The sequence below is a fragment of the Conger conger genome, chromosome 15 (genome assembly GCF_963514075.1).
Source record: "Conger conger chromosome 15, fConCon1.1, whole genome shotgun sequence".
Classification (NCBI taxonomy): Eukaryota; Metazoa; Chordata; class Actinopteri; order Anguilliformes; family Congridae; genus Conger; species Conger conger.
In genome coordinates, this window is record NC_083774.1 from 6,344,030 (window position 1) to 6,358,766 (window position 14,737).

Sequence of the window (14,737 nt, forward strand, 5' to 3'; positions counted from 1 at the left end):
GGGGGGGGGGGGGCTGCAGTGATGGAGGGATGGAGACGGAGGAGTAAAGCTCAAGTGCGCTGAGGCAAACCCGGGACTGAGACAGGGAGGCTAAATGCGGAACGAGAGTCCCAGAGCCCGGGCTAAAATTAGCGCCTCACTCCGCAGCTACACCAGGGCAGCCAGCGGAGGTCCTCACGGTGAGCTACACACACTAGGGCAGCTAAAGGAGGTCCTCACTCTGAGCTACACACACTAGGGCAGTCAGAGGAGGTCTTAGCTGTGCAGCTACACACACTAGGGCAGATGGGGTCCTCACGATGCAGCTAAACACACCAGGCCAGTTAAAGGAGGTCCTCACTGTGAGCTACACAGTCTAGGGCAGTCAGAGGAGAAATACACAAAGACCAGGAGAAAAAGAGAGAGAGGCATAGGGATGGATAGATGAGGAAAAGAGGAAAGGAACAGAGGCATAAAGAGGATGAATTGAGATGGAGGAAAGAGGGACAAAGGAAGAGAGAAAGTGGGAAAAGGAGATGGGGAAGATGACGAAAGGAAATAAGGTGGAGGGGGAGAGAGGGATGGAAAGGAGAGGGAAGAGAGAAGATGGAGTGGAGTGAGGAAGGGCAGAGAAGAAAAGGAGAGAGATGGAGGGAATAAAAGCTGAGGAAGAAAATTCGCAGTGCTTCACTTCTCCATTGAATGTCATGAGTCCGGCAAAATGTTATTGTCTCCTTCTATCAGAACATACAAATACATATTTCCACACTTAAATCTGCGCACAGCAATACACACACACACACACACACATACACACGCACACACACACACACACACACACACAACCATGGTGTGCAGTGCTATCATCCAGGGGTGCACACGGCAGACAACGCTTTCGGATGTATTGCAAATTAATTTGTTTCACAATGTGTTCCTCTGGCATTCTTGACAGTTGTGAATTAGCCATTAGCCTACGGCTATTCATGATGCTATGGAAGACTGGTATGATCGAGATGTGGCCAAAGCTCACTGATAGGGGGGGGTCTTTTCCAAAAAAGCAGGAAATACACCTTTGCTACACAACCACAGTCGTGTGTGTGAACATTAATCACTGTCGATAACCAGGGTGAGCACGTGAATGCATGCCGTCAGAAATCTGACAGACGTCATTCTTCATGGAAAACAGATGCAGGTCGGCGATGCTAACTTTGAAGCCCAGTGAAGCGATGACATGAGTATTCACAGAAATCTCCTCGTCTGAACAAAAATGTTTTCAGAGAACTTCAACTGCACTGAAACATTGTGTGTGCATCCTCTGCTTCATGCATTTACATTTTTTTCAACATTTCTGTACGGACCGTGACCCGTGTTTTGAACAGTGAAATCCAGTGTGACCCGAAGTCACCCCTTTTCCTTTAACCCAAAGAACAGCAGGTATTTTGGAATGTTTTTTTTTGTCATTTTTTTTTTTTCAGAATTCTAAGCGAGTGTTCTAGAACTCCACTGCTCTCAATTACCCGCAGCGACTGTGACATCAGCATGAGCAGAACGTTCAGCTCAGAGCACGTAATTGCGATCTCACACCTTCCAAGGGTTAATTAAGACATTTAAACAGAAGCAAAATAAAGACTGCAAAGTGCAACCATCTGAGTCACTGTCAGCGACACAGACACGCACATTCACACTGAATTCTCAATTGTGGCTGTGGTAACAGAAACCCGGCTTATTGGCGTAGCAGCCAGACGACACACTTTCACACGGCGCCCGAGGGCACGGAGAGCAGCCATCTTTAACCTGTTAAAGCCGGTTCAGTGGTGGTGCTCAGAGCATGAAGTGTAGGTGAGGGGGGCGTATAAACCTAGCGTGCGTAAGCTTAACGCGTTTCAAATATCAGTTAGTAAAACTTTCTGAAAACATGTTTTGACCGTCATGGCAAATGTATCCATTTAAAATTAAATCTACGACACACAATGAAGTGTGCAAAAAGTGAAGGGGTCTGAATACTGTATGTTTAACGTGTAAGCATAACTTTTACGTTTTGTGTAAGTTGTAATATGTGTATGTTGTGTGCAAGCTTAACACGTGTGTAAGATTACCGTGCGTGTGTAAGTGTGTGTGTAAGTGTGTGTGTGTGTGTGTAAGTGTAGCGCCTGTGTGTGTGTGTGTGTGTGTGTGAGTGTGCGTGTGTAAGTGAAAGCATGCGTGTGTGTGTGTGTGTGTAACCTGTAGCGCCTGTGTGTGTGTGTGTGAGTGTGCGTGTGCGTGTGTAAGTGAAAGCATGCGTGTGTGTGTGTGTGTGTAAGTGTAGCGCCTGTGTGTGTGTGTGTGTGTGAGTGTGCGTATGTAAGTGAAAGCATGTGTGTGTGTGTGTGTGTGTGTGTGTGTGTGTGTGTGTAAGTGTAGCACCTGTGTGTGTGTGTGTGTGTGTGTGTGTGTATGTGAGTGTGTGTGTGTGTGTGTGTGTGTGAGGACAGGGCGGGGCTCACGTGGGCAGTAGTGCAGGTGGGACAGGTTGTAGAGCAGCGGGTAGAACTGCAGACAGCGCAGGAGAGGCAGGCTGATGCGGCACTGCCCACACTCCGCCCTCATGGACAGGGCCCGCCGAAACGCCCCCAGCGCCTCCCTCACCCTCCCCCGGGACAGCTCCACACTCACACCGCTCAGCACCGTCAGGGGCTGGGGTACAGAACGGGGGCAGAAGCATAAGGAGGGATGGAGAGATGGGGGAGAGAGGGATGGAGAGATGAGACATAGAGACAAGGGGAGAGAGAGAGACAGGAGGTCAGATATGGCCATTGGAATATTACACCCAGCTCACTAGAGGTTAAAGTTGATCAATTTCAGCTTGTGTATTTAAGATTCCCTAACCTGAGATAAGGTAGGGTGGAGTAAGGTTAGGTAAGATTTGCTTCTGTAATAGAAATTTCTTTCCATCTTACACTTTCCTGCAGTTTAGACCCCAGCTATGGTTAAATCCCAGGTTAGACCCCAGGTGAGGTAAAACCCCAGGTTAAACCCCAGGTGTGGTTAGACTCCAGGTTAGACTCCAGGTGTGGTTAAACCCCAGGTTAGACCCCAGGTGTGGTTAAACCCCAGGTTAGACCCCAGGTGTGGTTAAACCCCAGGTTAGACCCCAGGTGTGGTTAAACCCCAGGTTAGACCCCAGGTGTGGTTAAACCCCAGGTTAGACCCCAGGTGATCTCAGAGGCTCGGGTACCTCTGAGGCGTTGGCAGCCAGAGCCTCCTGGAGCAGAAGCCCCGCCTCCTCGCCCAGCCCGTGACTCAGCAGCAGGTTGGCAGCATTGACCAATGGGAGGTCGCGGTGCTGGGGCGGGGCGGAGCGCAGAGCGTGACGCAGGCAGGACAGGGCGCGCGTCCCATTCCCTTTCGCCCGCCAAAACAGACCCGCCTCGTTCTGCACCAGCCACCGGGGGGCGCTAGACTGAGGGCAGAATTACACAAAAATCCATTCAAAATCTCAGCAGATACAGACGATGCATTACTTCCCCACTACCGCATACTTACAGTACATATTCATATCCAATAAACTTGAATTTAATATTATTTTAATACATTTAAACTAAATATCAAACAACTGACATAGAAATACAATTATCTCGAAATGTAGAGTATAGTGCCATTACATTTTGGTGCGCATTCTTCAAGAAAGGATTTGCAAGGTAATGTCCAATGTAATTACATCCTCGCCTCTTCCCATCTGATTTGAGGACACAGAACTAAGGAGTCGGTTTTGGACATGGCTACAGCCACAAATCCTCTCTTTTAGATTGCACCAGTGTCCACACAATGCCAGCGCATAAATGCTAATGCTAACCACACTGTGATTTTCAATAGCTCAGGCTACATGCTAGCACTTCTCACTGAGCCTGTCACAGTTTGTCCTACACTCACAGACACTCACCTTCTTCAGGGCCCGAGTGATAAGAGCTCCTGTCTGCTCCAGATTCAGACCCCCACTGCGAGACCTCAGCAACTGTACCAGAGAGAGAGACACGGACACACACACACACACACACACACACACAGACAGATATATATATATATATATATACATACATACACACACACACACACACACACACACACACACACACACACACACAGGCACGCACATACACACACACAGGCATACACACACACAGACACACAGACACACAGACACACAGACACACAGACACACAGACACACACACACACACACACACAGAATAACCTTAATTATGGACCAAGGGTGGGTGTGGCTACAGGCACAGGATGTCTTGAGGAAGGGCAGGGGGTGTGGCTACACAGCAGAGGGGTGTGGCCAGAGACACTCACATGAGCCGCGTACGCGTCACGAAGCCCCTCCCCCTCCAGAGCTCGGCCCACAGCGTCGGGCAGCCGTGCAGGGAGGGGCTGGGGGTCGGGGCCGCAGTCCGGGGGGGCCGCAGTCAGGGGCGGGGAGGCGTCTTCATACAGAGCGCTCTGGAGCCTGGAGGAAGAGCCCGGGGGTCAGACAGTCACCCCAGAGCACCACATCTCCACCGTACCCACCCACACCCGGCCATTTAAAACCACATTTTATCTATTCAGTCATTTATTCCGCTCTACAGGCGAGGTCAGAGCTCAGGTCTCTGTCGCCATGACAACAGGGTGATTGACAGCGGCGCGCTCACCCGAAGCCACGCCCCTCGGGCGGGAGATAGAAGGTGGGCAGGAGGTGGGGAGGAGGCACGGAGGGGAACATCTGGGCGCAGTCTGTCCTCCTGGGCCACAGCAGAGCCTGCCACTCCTGCCAGACACATCACATGACATGAGCACGGTGACAAACACGCATGGACACACACACACACGCAAACACACTGTACACACACACACACACACACACACTGTATACACACGCAAAAACACTGTACACACACACACTCATACAATACATGTATGCCCGCATACACAGTACACAAACACACCCACGGTCACACTCAGACACACACACACACACACACACAGTACATACACAGTACACACACACACTCATACAATACATGCACGCCCGCATACACACAGTACACAAACACACACGGTCACAGACAATACACACACACACACACACACACACACACACACACACATATACACAGGCTCGCCCGCATGCATCCAGTCAGGGAGCTCACCGCCGTGGGTGCTGGGTTGCTGCCCCAGAATGCACCGGGGTCGTCGCCCCCGGAAACAGAGGCAAAGGGCTGGGGGCTGCGTGTGTCATTGACACTCATCTCTGAGCTCAGAGGCACACTGGTGGCCACGGACACCTCCTCTCCAAACTGGGGAGAGAGAGGACGACAGGTCAGCTTAGATCTGCATGTGAAAGTAAACTGCAGGCAGTGAGGGGCATCAGTGATTAATCGGTGAGCAGGTACCCTACAGGGAGGGGTGTGTAAGTGTACCTGAGTGAGCAGGTACCCTACAGGGAGGGGTGTGTAAGTGTACCTGAGTGAGCAGGTACCCTACAGGGAGGGGTGTGTAAGTGTACCTGAGTGAGCAGGTACTCTACAGGGGTGTGTAAGTGTACCTGTGTGAGCAGGTACCCTACAGGGAGGGGTGTGTAAGTGTACCTGTGTGAGCAGGAGGGGTTGAACTCACCTGGATGTAGTGTACACTCTCAAACTGGTCGCCACGGTGATAACGCACTGGAAGATCGAACGGACAGAACAGGCTGTGCTGCTGCTGCTGTCCGAGACGACACATCTGGTGGTTCCCTATTACACACACACACACACACACACACACACACACACACACACACACACACACACACACACACACACACACACATACAAGCAGACATACAGATACAGACACACAAACACACACATTTTTCAATATGACAATAATAGCAATATCAGTAACAAACAGGAGCAGTATCAGTCAAAACGTAAAACTTGTGGCAGACGCTCAACATAGCTAATGTTCTGTTCAAAGTTTACTTTAAGTTTAGGTCCCAGCCTTGGCCTTACAAATCCAGCTCCCTGACCATCATGCCACCCAATAATCATTCTCAAGTCACGGCTTTCATCCTGGGTAAACTCCAGAAGTTGCTGGGTGTTTTCCTGAAGGACAGGAGCAGGAAGAGTTAACCGTGAAGAGCAGGAGCGCTCCCGGTCCTCCCCCTTCCCAGCATGCCTCACCCAGCTGCGCCTCCTTGGCCATCTGCGTCTCGTGGATGATGTTGCGCAGGATCTGCTCCTCCTGGATGAGCTTGTGCTTGTCCAGCGCCTCCTGCTGGCGGAGGTAGTGATCGTGCTGCCTCTGGTACTCCTTCAGCTCGCTCAGCGTGCGCTGCAGGGACCTGGGCCGCCAGAAACACAGCAATGTTATACACACAACACAACCACATTACAGCAATGTTATACTCTCCCAGCATCTACACACACACACCCACAGTCTACACACAGACATGTTATACACACACACACACACACACACACACACACACACACACACACATGTTATACACACACAGACACTCACAGTCTACACACAGACATGTTATACACACACACACACACACACAGACACAGACACAGACACAGACACAGACACAGACACAGACACAGACACAGGCACAGGCACAGGCACAGACACAGACACAGACACACACACACAAACATGTTACACACACTCACACTCACACACACGCACACACACACACACACACACACGCACACACGCACACACACACAGTCTACACAGATATGTTATACACTCACACTCACACACACACACAGTCTACACAGACATGTTATACACTCACACTCACACTCTCTCACACACACACACACACACACACACACACACACAGACATGTTATACACACACACACACAGACATGTTATACACACACACACTCAGTCTACACACACACACACACAGACATGTTATACACATACACACACACAGACATGTTATACACACACACACACACACACACACAGACATGTTATACACACACACACACACATACACGTTATACACACACAAACACATACAGACACACACACGTTATACACACACAAACACACATACAGACACACACACGTTATACACACACAAAAACCCAGTCTACACACAGACATGTTATACACACACACACACGTTACACACACACACACAGTCTACACACAGACATGTTATACACACACACAGATTCACACACACAGTATATACAGACACACACACAAAGTATACACAGACATTAGACACAGACACACACAGTATATACACACACACATTATACACACATACACATTAGACACACAAACACACACACACACACATTACACACATTACACACACACACACACACAAAGAAACAGAAACAATATAGACTTTCATCCTAACCTCCACCCCCTTTACAAACAGAGAACAGTTAAGCCAATTACCAAACCCTAATCCAGAAACAGAAAAGCGTCAGCTAAATAACTCTAAATAAATAATTCTTCTGCTTCTTCTTCTTCTTCTTCTTCTTCTTCTTCTTATCATTATTATTATTATTATTATGATAAAACATGCTGATGGACTGATTTTCCCTGATCAGGTCAGTCTCAGTGACAGGAAGTGGAGGGAGTGGGGCCCCGGGGCCACAGCCCTTACCGATGCTGGGCCTCCAGTCGCTGCTCCAGTTTCTGCTGGCACAGCACGGCGTGCTTCCTCCGCAGGGCCTGCTCGAACCCGGGCCGGGCCTGCAGCGCCTGCTCGTAGCACAGCACCGAGTGGTTATACTCGCCCAGCATCTGCACACAACACAATCACATTACAGCACTGTTATACTCGCCCAGCATCTGCACACAACACAATCACATTACAGCACTGTTATACTCGCCCAGCATCTGCACACAACACAATCACATTACAGCACTGTTATACTCGCCCAGCATCTGCACACAACACAATCACATTACAGCACTGTTATACTCGCCCAGCATCTGCACACAACACAATCACATTACAGCACTGTTATACACACAACACAATCACATTACAGCATCTGCACACAACACAACCACAGAAACATTACAGCAATGTTTTACACACAGCACAACCACAGAAACATTACAGCAATGTTTTACACACAACATAACCACAAAAACATTACAGCAATGTTCTGAGCATCTGCACACACAACACAACCACAGAACAATTACAGCAATGAGACATACCGCCATTCTACAACAGGAGTGTGTTTCACACTACAGAAACACACTGCCATTCAGGGGGGGGGGGGGGGGGGTGTACTCAGTGTAAATGTTGCCCAGGGTGTAGTGGCTATAGGGGTATACTCATAGTGTAAATGTTACCCAGGGTGTAGTGGCTATAGGGGTATACTCATAGTGTAAATGTTACCCAGGGTGTAGTGGTTGTAGGGGTATACTCAAAGCGTAAATGTTGCCCAGGGTGTAGTGGTTGTAGGGGTGTACTCACAGCGTAAATGTTGCCCAGGGTGTAGTGGTTGTAGGGGTGTACTCACAGCGTAAATGTTGCCCAGGGTGTAGTGGCTGGTGAGGAGGTCAGAGGTCAGATCCAGGGCGGCATGCGCCAGGACGGCCGCATCGGCAGAGAAGTGGGCGCGGTGCAGAACGTTCGCCATATTGACCAGCGCCACATCCTTATGCTGCCTGCAGGGGGATGAACAAGCTGGATAATCAGATCATTTCCCACAATCAGAGCTGGGCTTTCCCATAATCCGAGCCTGCGCTGTCCCAAAATCAGAGCTGTGATTTCCCATAACCAGGGATCACATAGACACAGTGCTGTCAGACTCACCAGCTCATTGTGCCCTTGGATACACACAGGCCAGCCTCTTTAATTATGTATTCGTTTTTTTAACCGTCAGGTACACAGTGTTCTTCCACAGTAAGGGTGTACAGCCAGCAGAAGAAAAACGACGCAGGGCACCAGAAATATCTGAATGAAATCGAATTAAAAGTCTCAGGTGTTCTTCCACGCAAGGGACAGGAGGGGGCAGAGTCAGCCCACAACCCACTGACTTACAGAAAATCTCCCTAACTTTGTTTAGAAAGTAACTGAAATAACAGCTTACACTGTTCAGGCGTAAGCCCTGGGGAGGCTGTGTCGGGGTGAGGGGGAGCAGATACAGGGGTGAGGGGGAGCAGACACAGGGGTGAGGGGGAGCAGACACAGGGGTGAGGGGGAGCAGACACAGGGGTGAGTGGGAGCAGACACAGGGGTGAGGGGGAGCAGACACAGGGGTGAGGGGGAGCAGACACAGGGGTGAGGGGGAGCAGACACAGGGGTGAGTGGAGGCAGACACAGGGGTGAGGGGGAGCAGACACAGGGGTGAGGGGGAGCAGACACAGGGGTGAGTGGAAGGCAGACACAGGGGTGAGGGGGAGCAGACACAGGGGTGAGGGGGAGCAGACACAGGGGTGAGGGGGAGCAGACACAGGGGTGAGGGGGAGCAGACGTGAGGGGGAGCAGACGCAAGGGTGAGGGGGAGCAGACGCAGGGGTGAGTGGAAGGCAGACACAGGGGTGAGTGGAAGGCAGACACAGGGGTGAGGGGGAGCAGACACAGGGGTGAGGGGGAGCAGACACAGGGGTGAGTGGGAGCAGACACAGGGGTGAGGGGGAGCAGACGCAGGGGTGAGGGGGAGCAGACGCAGGGGTGAGGGGGAAGGGGTGAAGGTGGCGAGGCAGCTGTACCTGGGGGAGAAATGCAGCGCTCGAACGGCGCAGTCCACAGCCTTCTTGGGCTGGTTCTTCATACGCCAGTAGAAGGAGCCCAGGTCATACAGCACCCAGGAGGAGGAGTTCTGCAGGGGGGGAGAAACCATGACCGGCAGGCCTTTTAACTGGACAGCTCCACCTTATCAATCACCGTCATCAAGCCGACAGCTTCATCAATGTCAATGTCAGTTCAGTTTTGGCCAGACAAACCAGGAGACAATGCTCTGCTCAGAGGTAAGGAAGTCTTTGGAAGTCACCCAGGTAAAGAGTGTTTTGGCTTGGCTTGACTGTGATGTACCATAGCTGAGCTGAAGAGCTGAATAAGCTCACCAGAGGCCATTCTGCAGGGACTGGGCACGCTGCTGCCCACCAGAGGGCCAGGAACATCTCACCCTCTGCCTCGCTTCTGGGGTGATTGATTTTCTTTAGCATTTTAGCGAAGAAATCGGCTTTATTTTCAGCTGGTCAGCCCCTCGCAGTGACGAATTCTGACTAGGAAGTTAGACGCTTGTTTTCTGCGATCCTTCATTGGCCTCAGAAGTGTGGTTCTCAGGTGGGTTAACATCACCGATGTGGACGTGCGTTAGGACGAGAATATGGCAGCGCGCCCTTTTACTAGACAGTGCTGTCAGAGAGCTTTTCAAAATCATTCCACACGGCGTTCTTTCGTGAGGCGAAAGGTAGAGTGAATGACGACAAGCCCCGCTCCATCCCCCAGGCGAGGTAACATTCAATGATCCATAAAAAAGATTCTTGATTATTTAACTGTTCACATTCGTGCTGGTGACAGACATTCGGCAAATTGTTCTCATCCCTACCGCAGACTAGGAGGATTCCGTTACGGTTGTTACGGTTGTTACCGTTGCTATGGTGACTCACCCGAACCAGGCCCTCGTGAATCCGGTGGCCGGCCTCCTCCACGCTGCGCCCCAGCTTGTGGGACAGGGAGCTGAAGATGGGGTCCTCGCTCGACAGCAGAGGGGAGGTCAGGTTCACCCTCTCCTGCACACCCTAGGGCACAAGAAGCAAGGTCAATCGAGGCCCCGGGTGTCAAGACTCCAGTCCTGGAGGGGGCGCTGTGGTCTGCAGGTTCTCAGGGTGTTCTCGGCACCAGTCTGGCTTTCCTGTCACAGCGTGCACACACCTTGTTCTCAAGTCCTCCATGAGCAGCTGATTGGAAGGAAACCACAAAAACCTGCAGACTACATTGTCACTCGAGGACGCAACACATTTGCCTGAAAAGCTCCATTTTGAAAATTTAACCAGCACAGCTCATCGAACAGTAAGGGTGTGTAACTGACCGCATGGCGTCCGGTCTCAGGGTAACAACACGCACACATTATACGGACTCACCATACGGTCCCTATTCTTAACTCCGATCATTCTCTACCTGCAGCCCAGACATTTAGTCTGATGCAAGCTATTAATATTCATGAGGTGGGCGTGTCCCTCACACACAATAGGTGGCAGAGGATACCGTGCCCTTGGGCACATTCCATCATGAATATTCATACACTGGACCATAGGACCAGACAGCGTCTCATAACGTGACCTCCAAGAGGAAGGACGAACAGAAGGCGAAAGAACGCTGACCATGCGATTACTGGGGAGCAGGAGGTGTCCGATCTTATCCGAAAAGGGCCAGCGTGGGTGCAGGTTTTTGTTTTAGCCCAGCGCTATGACAACGGATTCTAATTATCGACATCTTGACTGAAGACCAGGATTAGTCTGGATTATTTGGATCCGGTGTTGTAGCGCTGGGCTGAGACAAACCCCAGCATCCACCCCGGCCCTTTCGGGACCGGACCGGAGACCGTGGAGCTCCTGTGCTGGGATAGGGTGACTCACTCGCAGGTGCTGGAAGGCGTGGATGCTGTACGGAAGCTCGTAGATCCGGCTGCAGTCTGGCTCTTCCAGGTCGGGAGGAAGGGGAGACATGGAATCCAAGTAGTCTTCCGGCCTGCAGGAGAGAATTATTCAACCCTTGGAAGACAAGTTTTACTTTTAATGCAAGTCAGGGTTCTACTGGGGGCGACATAGCTCAGGCAGTAAGAGCAGTAGTCTGGCAGGGTGCTGGTCGGTGCCTTGCATGGCAGCCAATCGCCGTTGGTGTGCGAGTGTGTGTATGAATGGGTGAATGAGAAGCATCAATTGTACAGCGCTTTGGATAAAGGCGCTATATAAATGCCAACCATTTACCATTTAGAACCACACTGCTTTCAGTTCCCTGGGGTGAGTGTCATATCAGCACTGGAATGTACAGTTACGAACATTGTAATCACATATTTGTTATCTTACACCTTAAAGGGTTAATAAATGACTCAACTAAAAAAAAAAAGAAATCTGGAATCCCATCTGGAATTTGAACCTGGTATATTACATGGACAATTTAATAACTACTGCAGTCCCACAATTCCGTGGAAAACGAAAGTTCTCGAGGCCTATCCCACACGTTACAGACCGTACAGAAGTTAGCTGACAGAACAGGTACAGGTAAATAACATGCGATTATTCTTCACTTTGCAGCCCATTCCCACAGTGACTTACATTTTCACGTACAACCCAGTTGATGCAGTTAAGATACCTCACTCTTGCAATTCCGGCAAAATATCTTGACTAAGGAGCCCCAACAGCGATACCGCTACGTGGGATTAGAACTCGCAACCTCCCGAGTCGATCCGCCACGACACCGCGCTCACCTGAGGTCCTTGCTCTCCAGCGAGATGTAGGTGCCGTCGTACAGGTCCAGGTCTCCCAGGGGCACCTTGGCCGTCACGCAGTCCGGGTCCTCTTTGTAGTGCCGCTGCTCCAGGCCCGTGTCCCGGTCCTCGTTCTCCTCGATGTGGATCTTCTGCGCCACCAGCTGCTTCTGCAACACAGCGCCACCCGCAGGGAGGGAGGGGAAGGGGAAGGGGAAGGGGGGGGGGCAAGGAGAGGGCAGGAGAGCAAGGGTAAAAGCCAGGCATCAGTGTGTGCACACACCTACCCTAATGAATCTGGCTTGTGCATGAAAAGATTAAACAGAACAAGAATAGGCCCCAAACCCTGCTAGCTCATAATTGGCGGCGTTTAGTTTATAGACAGACGGCAATCAGGCTACTCGGGCCTATTTTTACTCAACTAAAACAGCGGCGTACATTTTGAAGCTAAGTGAAATAAACTGGGTTACTGAGGTCACGTTTTCTGACTTTGGGGTGCACTATTCAACAGGAGGCCACTGGAACACCCCACAGTCTAACCCAGGGGTCGGCAACCCTGGTCCTGGAGAGCCGCAGGGTGTGCTGGCTTTCGTTGTTACTTGGCATTAATTGATCAATGAAAGCCGTTGATTACACAGTTAACCTACCTCACCTGGTTTCTTGGGTCTGAATCGGTTGCTTATTTTAAGTTGGAGACGAAAGCCAGCACACCCTGCGGCTCTCCAGGACCAGGGTTGCCGACCCCTGGTCTAACCCTTTCATCTTGTCGTTTCAAATGTCCATCACGTCAAGCCAAAAACGCCGTTTGAGCAGGTATCAGCGGCAATGAGTCTGCAAACTTCCATTTTATTCGTATCTAACTGACACTAACATGGCCATACTCTGCTGACGTTTGCTGTTAAATATTATCGATGTTTTTTTCACCCAAACATCCTCTCACCTCCAGCTCTTTGAGGTAGTTTACCCGGTGCTCCTGTCGCATGAAGATCACAAGGTCATGCGGGTGTTTCAGGTTGAGTGGGGAATCCACCTGGAACATTGATTGATGCGTTTGGGTCAGTGCACAGGCATCGACAGAAACCTACGGTCATTATCAGGTCACACAGGCAGCAGTGTCGTTAGCTAGGTCATTAGCTACCGCAGGAACTGCCAGCTTGTTGAAGCCGTTGAGATAACCCGGCTCCCTGCCAAACAGTTAAGCAAGAAACAACATTTTCAACTGGATGTGTGGTTCATTCAATAGTGTGGACGATGCGTCATGCGACTCGATAGTCGGTTCAAGGTGAAAGCAGGTAGAGATAATGTCCTCCTGACAAGGTATCATTTGGTTTAATCCTGACGAAAGTCTTACCATAAATACCCATGTTGAAGGATCAACGTTAACTTTAGCTACATAGTTAACGTTAGATGGGTAATTACTTAACACACGCGCGCTTGTGTCAACAATTAACTATTGATAGACAAACGAACCCAACAATTGGCTTTTGCGCAAGCTAAGCAGCACTGTGTTGCCAAATACCACATCATATGATGTTGTTAAAATACGCACATATACGCGTATTACCTTGAATCCCATACATTATTTTGCTCACTTGCCTAACCGTCAGTTACATGGAGAGAAGGGATTAGCTTGCTATCAAGCAGGCTAGCTGGTTCAGTGAATATACAGCTAACCAGCTTAGTAGGCTATAGCTGTAGTTAGCTAGGACGAAAGGCATCATGTAGCTAGCAATTGCTCATGTTTACACGGTGAGTAATGCTAACGGGCTAGCGCAATGACTGTTAGCCAAACAGCTAACAAGCCATCTGAATCAATCAACATAGGGCGATATCGTACTTGCTGTTGAATTTTTCCATCTTCTGTCACAACCCAGTGGGTGGTGGCGCCACCGAGCTCGGTCAAAAGTACGACAAAAAGGAGAAAAATCCTGGTAAAAACGGTGGCTTTCTGTGGGACACTGGTACATAGATGTGTCCCTGGCCCGCTTATGCCCAGGTCCGCCATCTTTTTGCCTGCTTGTTCAGAGAGCGTCCGGAAGCGGATATCAGTCGCTGCGCGAGCCCGGACCGGGAAGTTCACGTGTTAGTGTAGTCTCCCCTCCATGATGGTAGGGTCAACATTTTACATTCTGAAGCAGAGACACTAGGCTACTGAAAACAAACTAGAAACATAAAAGTAAATAATATATACAAATTAATAAATCACGTTTAACCGTTTCATTTAGCTTGTTGGCGGGATTCAAAATTCATCATTTACATGGATGAATAACTCAACTTTCGACCGTTTTCCACACAATTTTTGCGCACAAACTTTTAA

The 14,737-nt window shown here is 50.1% G+C and overlaps 1 protein-coding gene across 1 annotated transcript in view; it reads right to left on the reverse strand.

The window, feature by feature from the left end:
• ttc17 (tetratricopeptide repeat domain 17) overlaps positions 1–14,463 on the reverse strand; it is a 28,120-nt gene extending 13,657 nt beyond the window's left edge. Inside the window, exons 1-16 of the mRNA XM_061222368.1 lie at positions 14,258–14,463; positions 13,361–13,450; positions 12,421–12,590; positions 11,570–11,681; positions 10,601–10,732; positions 9,698–9,807; positions 8,503–8,650; positions 7,629–7,768; positions 6,164–6,324; positions 5,619–5,734; positions 5,153–5,299; positions 4,655–4,770; positions 4,317–4,470; positions 3,902–3,973; positions 3,197–3,421; positions 2,466–2,655 (exon numbers count right to left, since the gene is read on the reverse strand). Of these exons, the coding sequence (XP_061078352.1) occupies positions 2,466–2,655; positions 3,197–3,421; positions 3,902–3,973; positions 4,317–4,470; positions 4,655–4,770; positions 5,153–5,299; positions 5,619–5,734; positions 6,164–6,324; positions 7,629–7,768; positions 8,503–8,650; positions 9,698–9,807; positions 10,601–10,732; positions 11,570–11,681; positions 12,421–12,590; positions 13,361–13,450; positions 14,258–14,425 (2,251 nt within the window). The 5' untranslated portion in view covers positions 14,426–14,463. The remainder of the gene's footprint in view (positions 1–2,465; positions 2,656–3,196; positions 3,422–3,901; positions 3,974–4,316; positions 4,471–4,654; positions 4,771–5,152; positions 5,300–5,618; positions 5,735–6,163; positions 6,325–7,628; positions 7,769–8,502; positions 8,651–9,697; positions 9,808–10,600; positions 10,733–11,569; positions 11,682–12,420; positions 12,591–13,360; positions 13,451–14,257) is intronic.
• Positions 14,464–14,737: the final 274 nt, after the last annotated feature.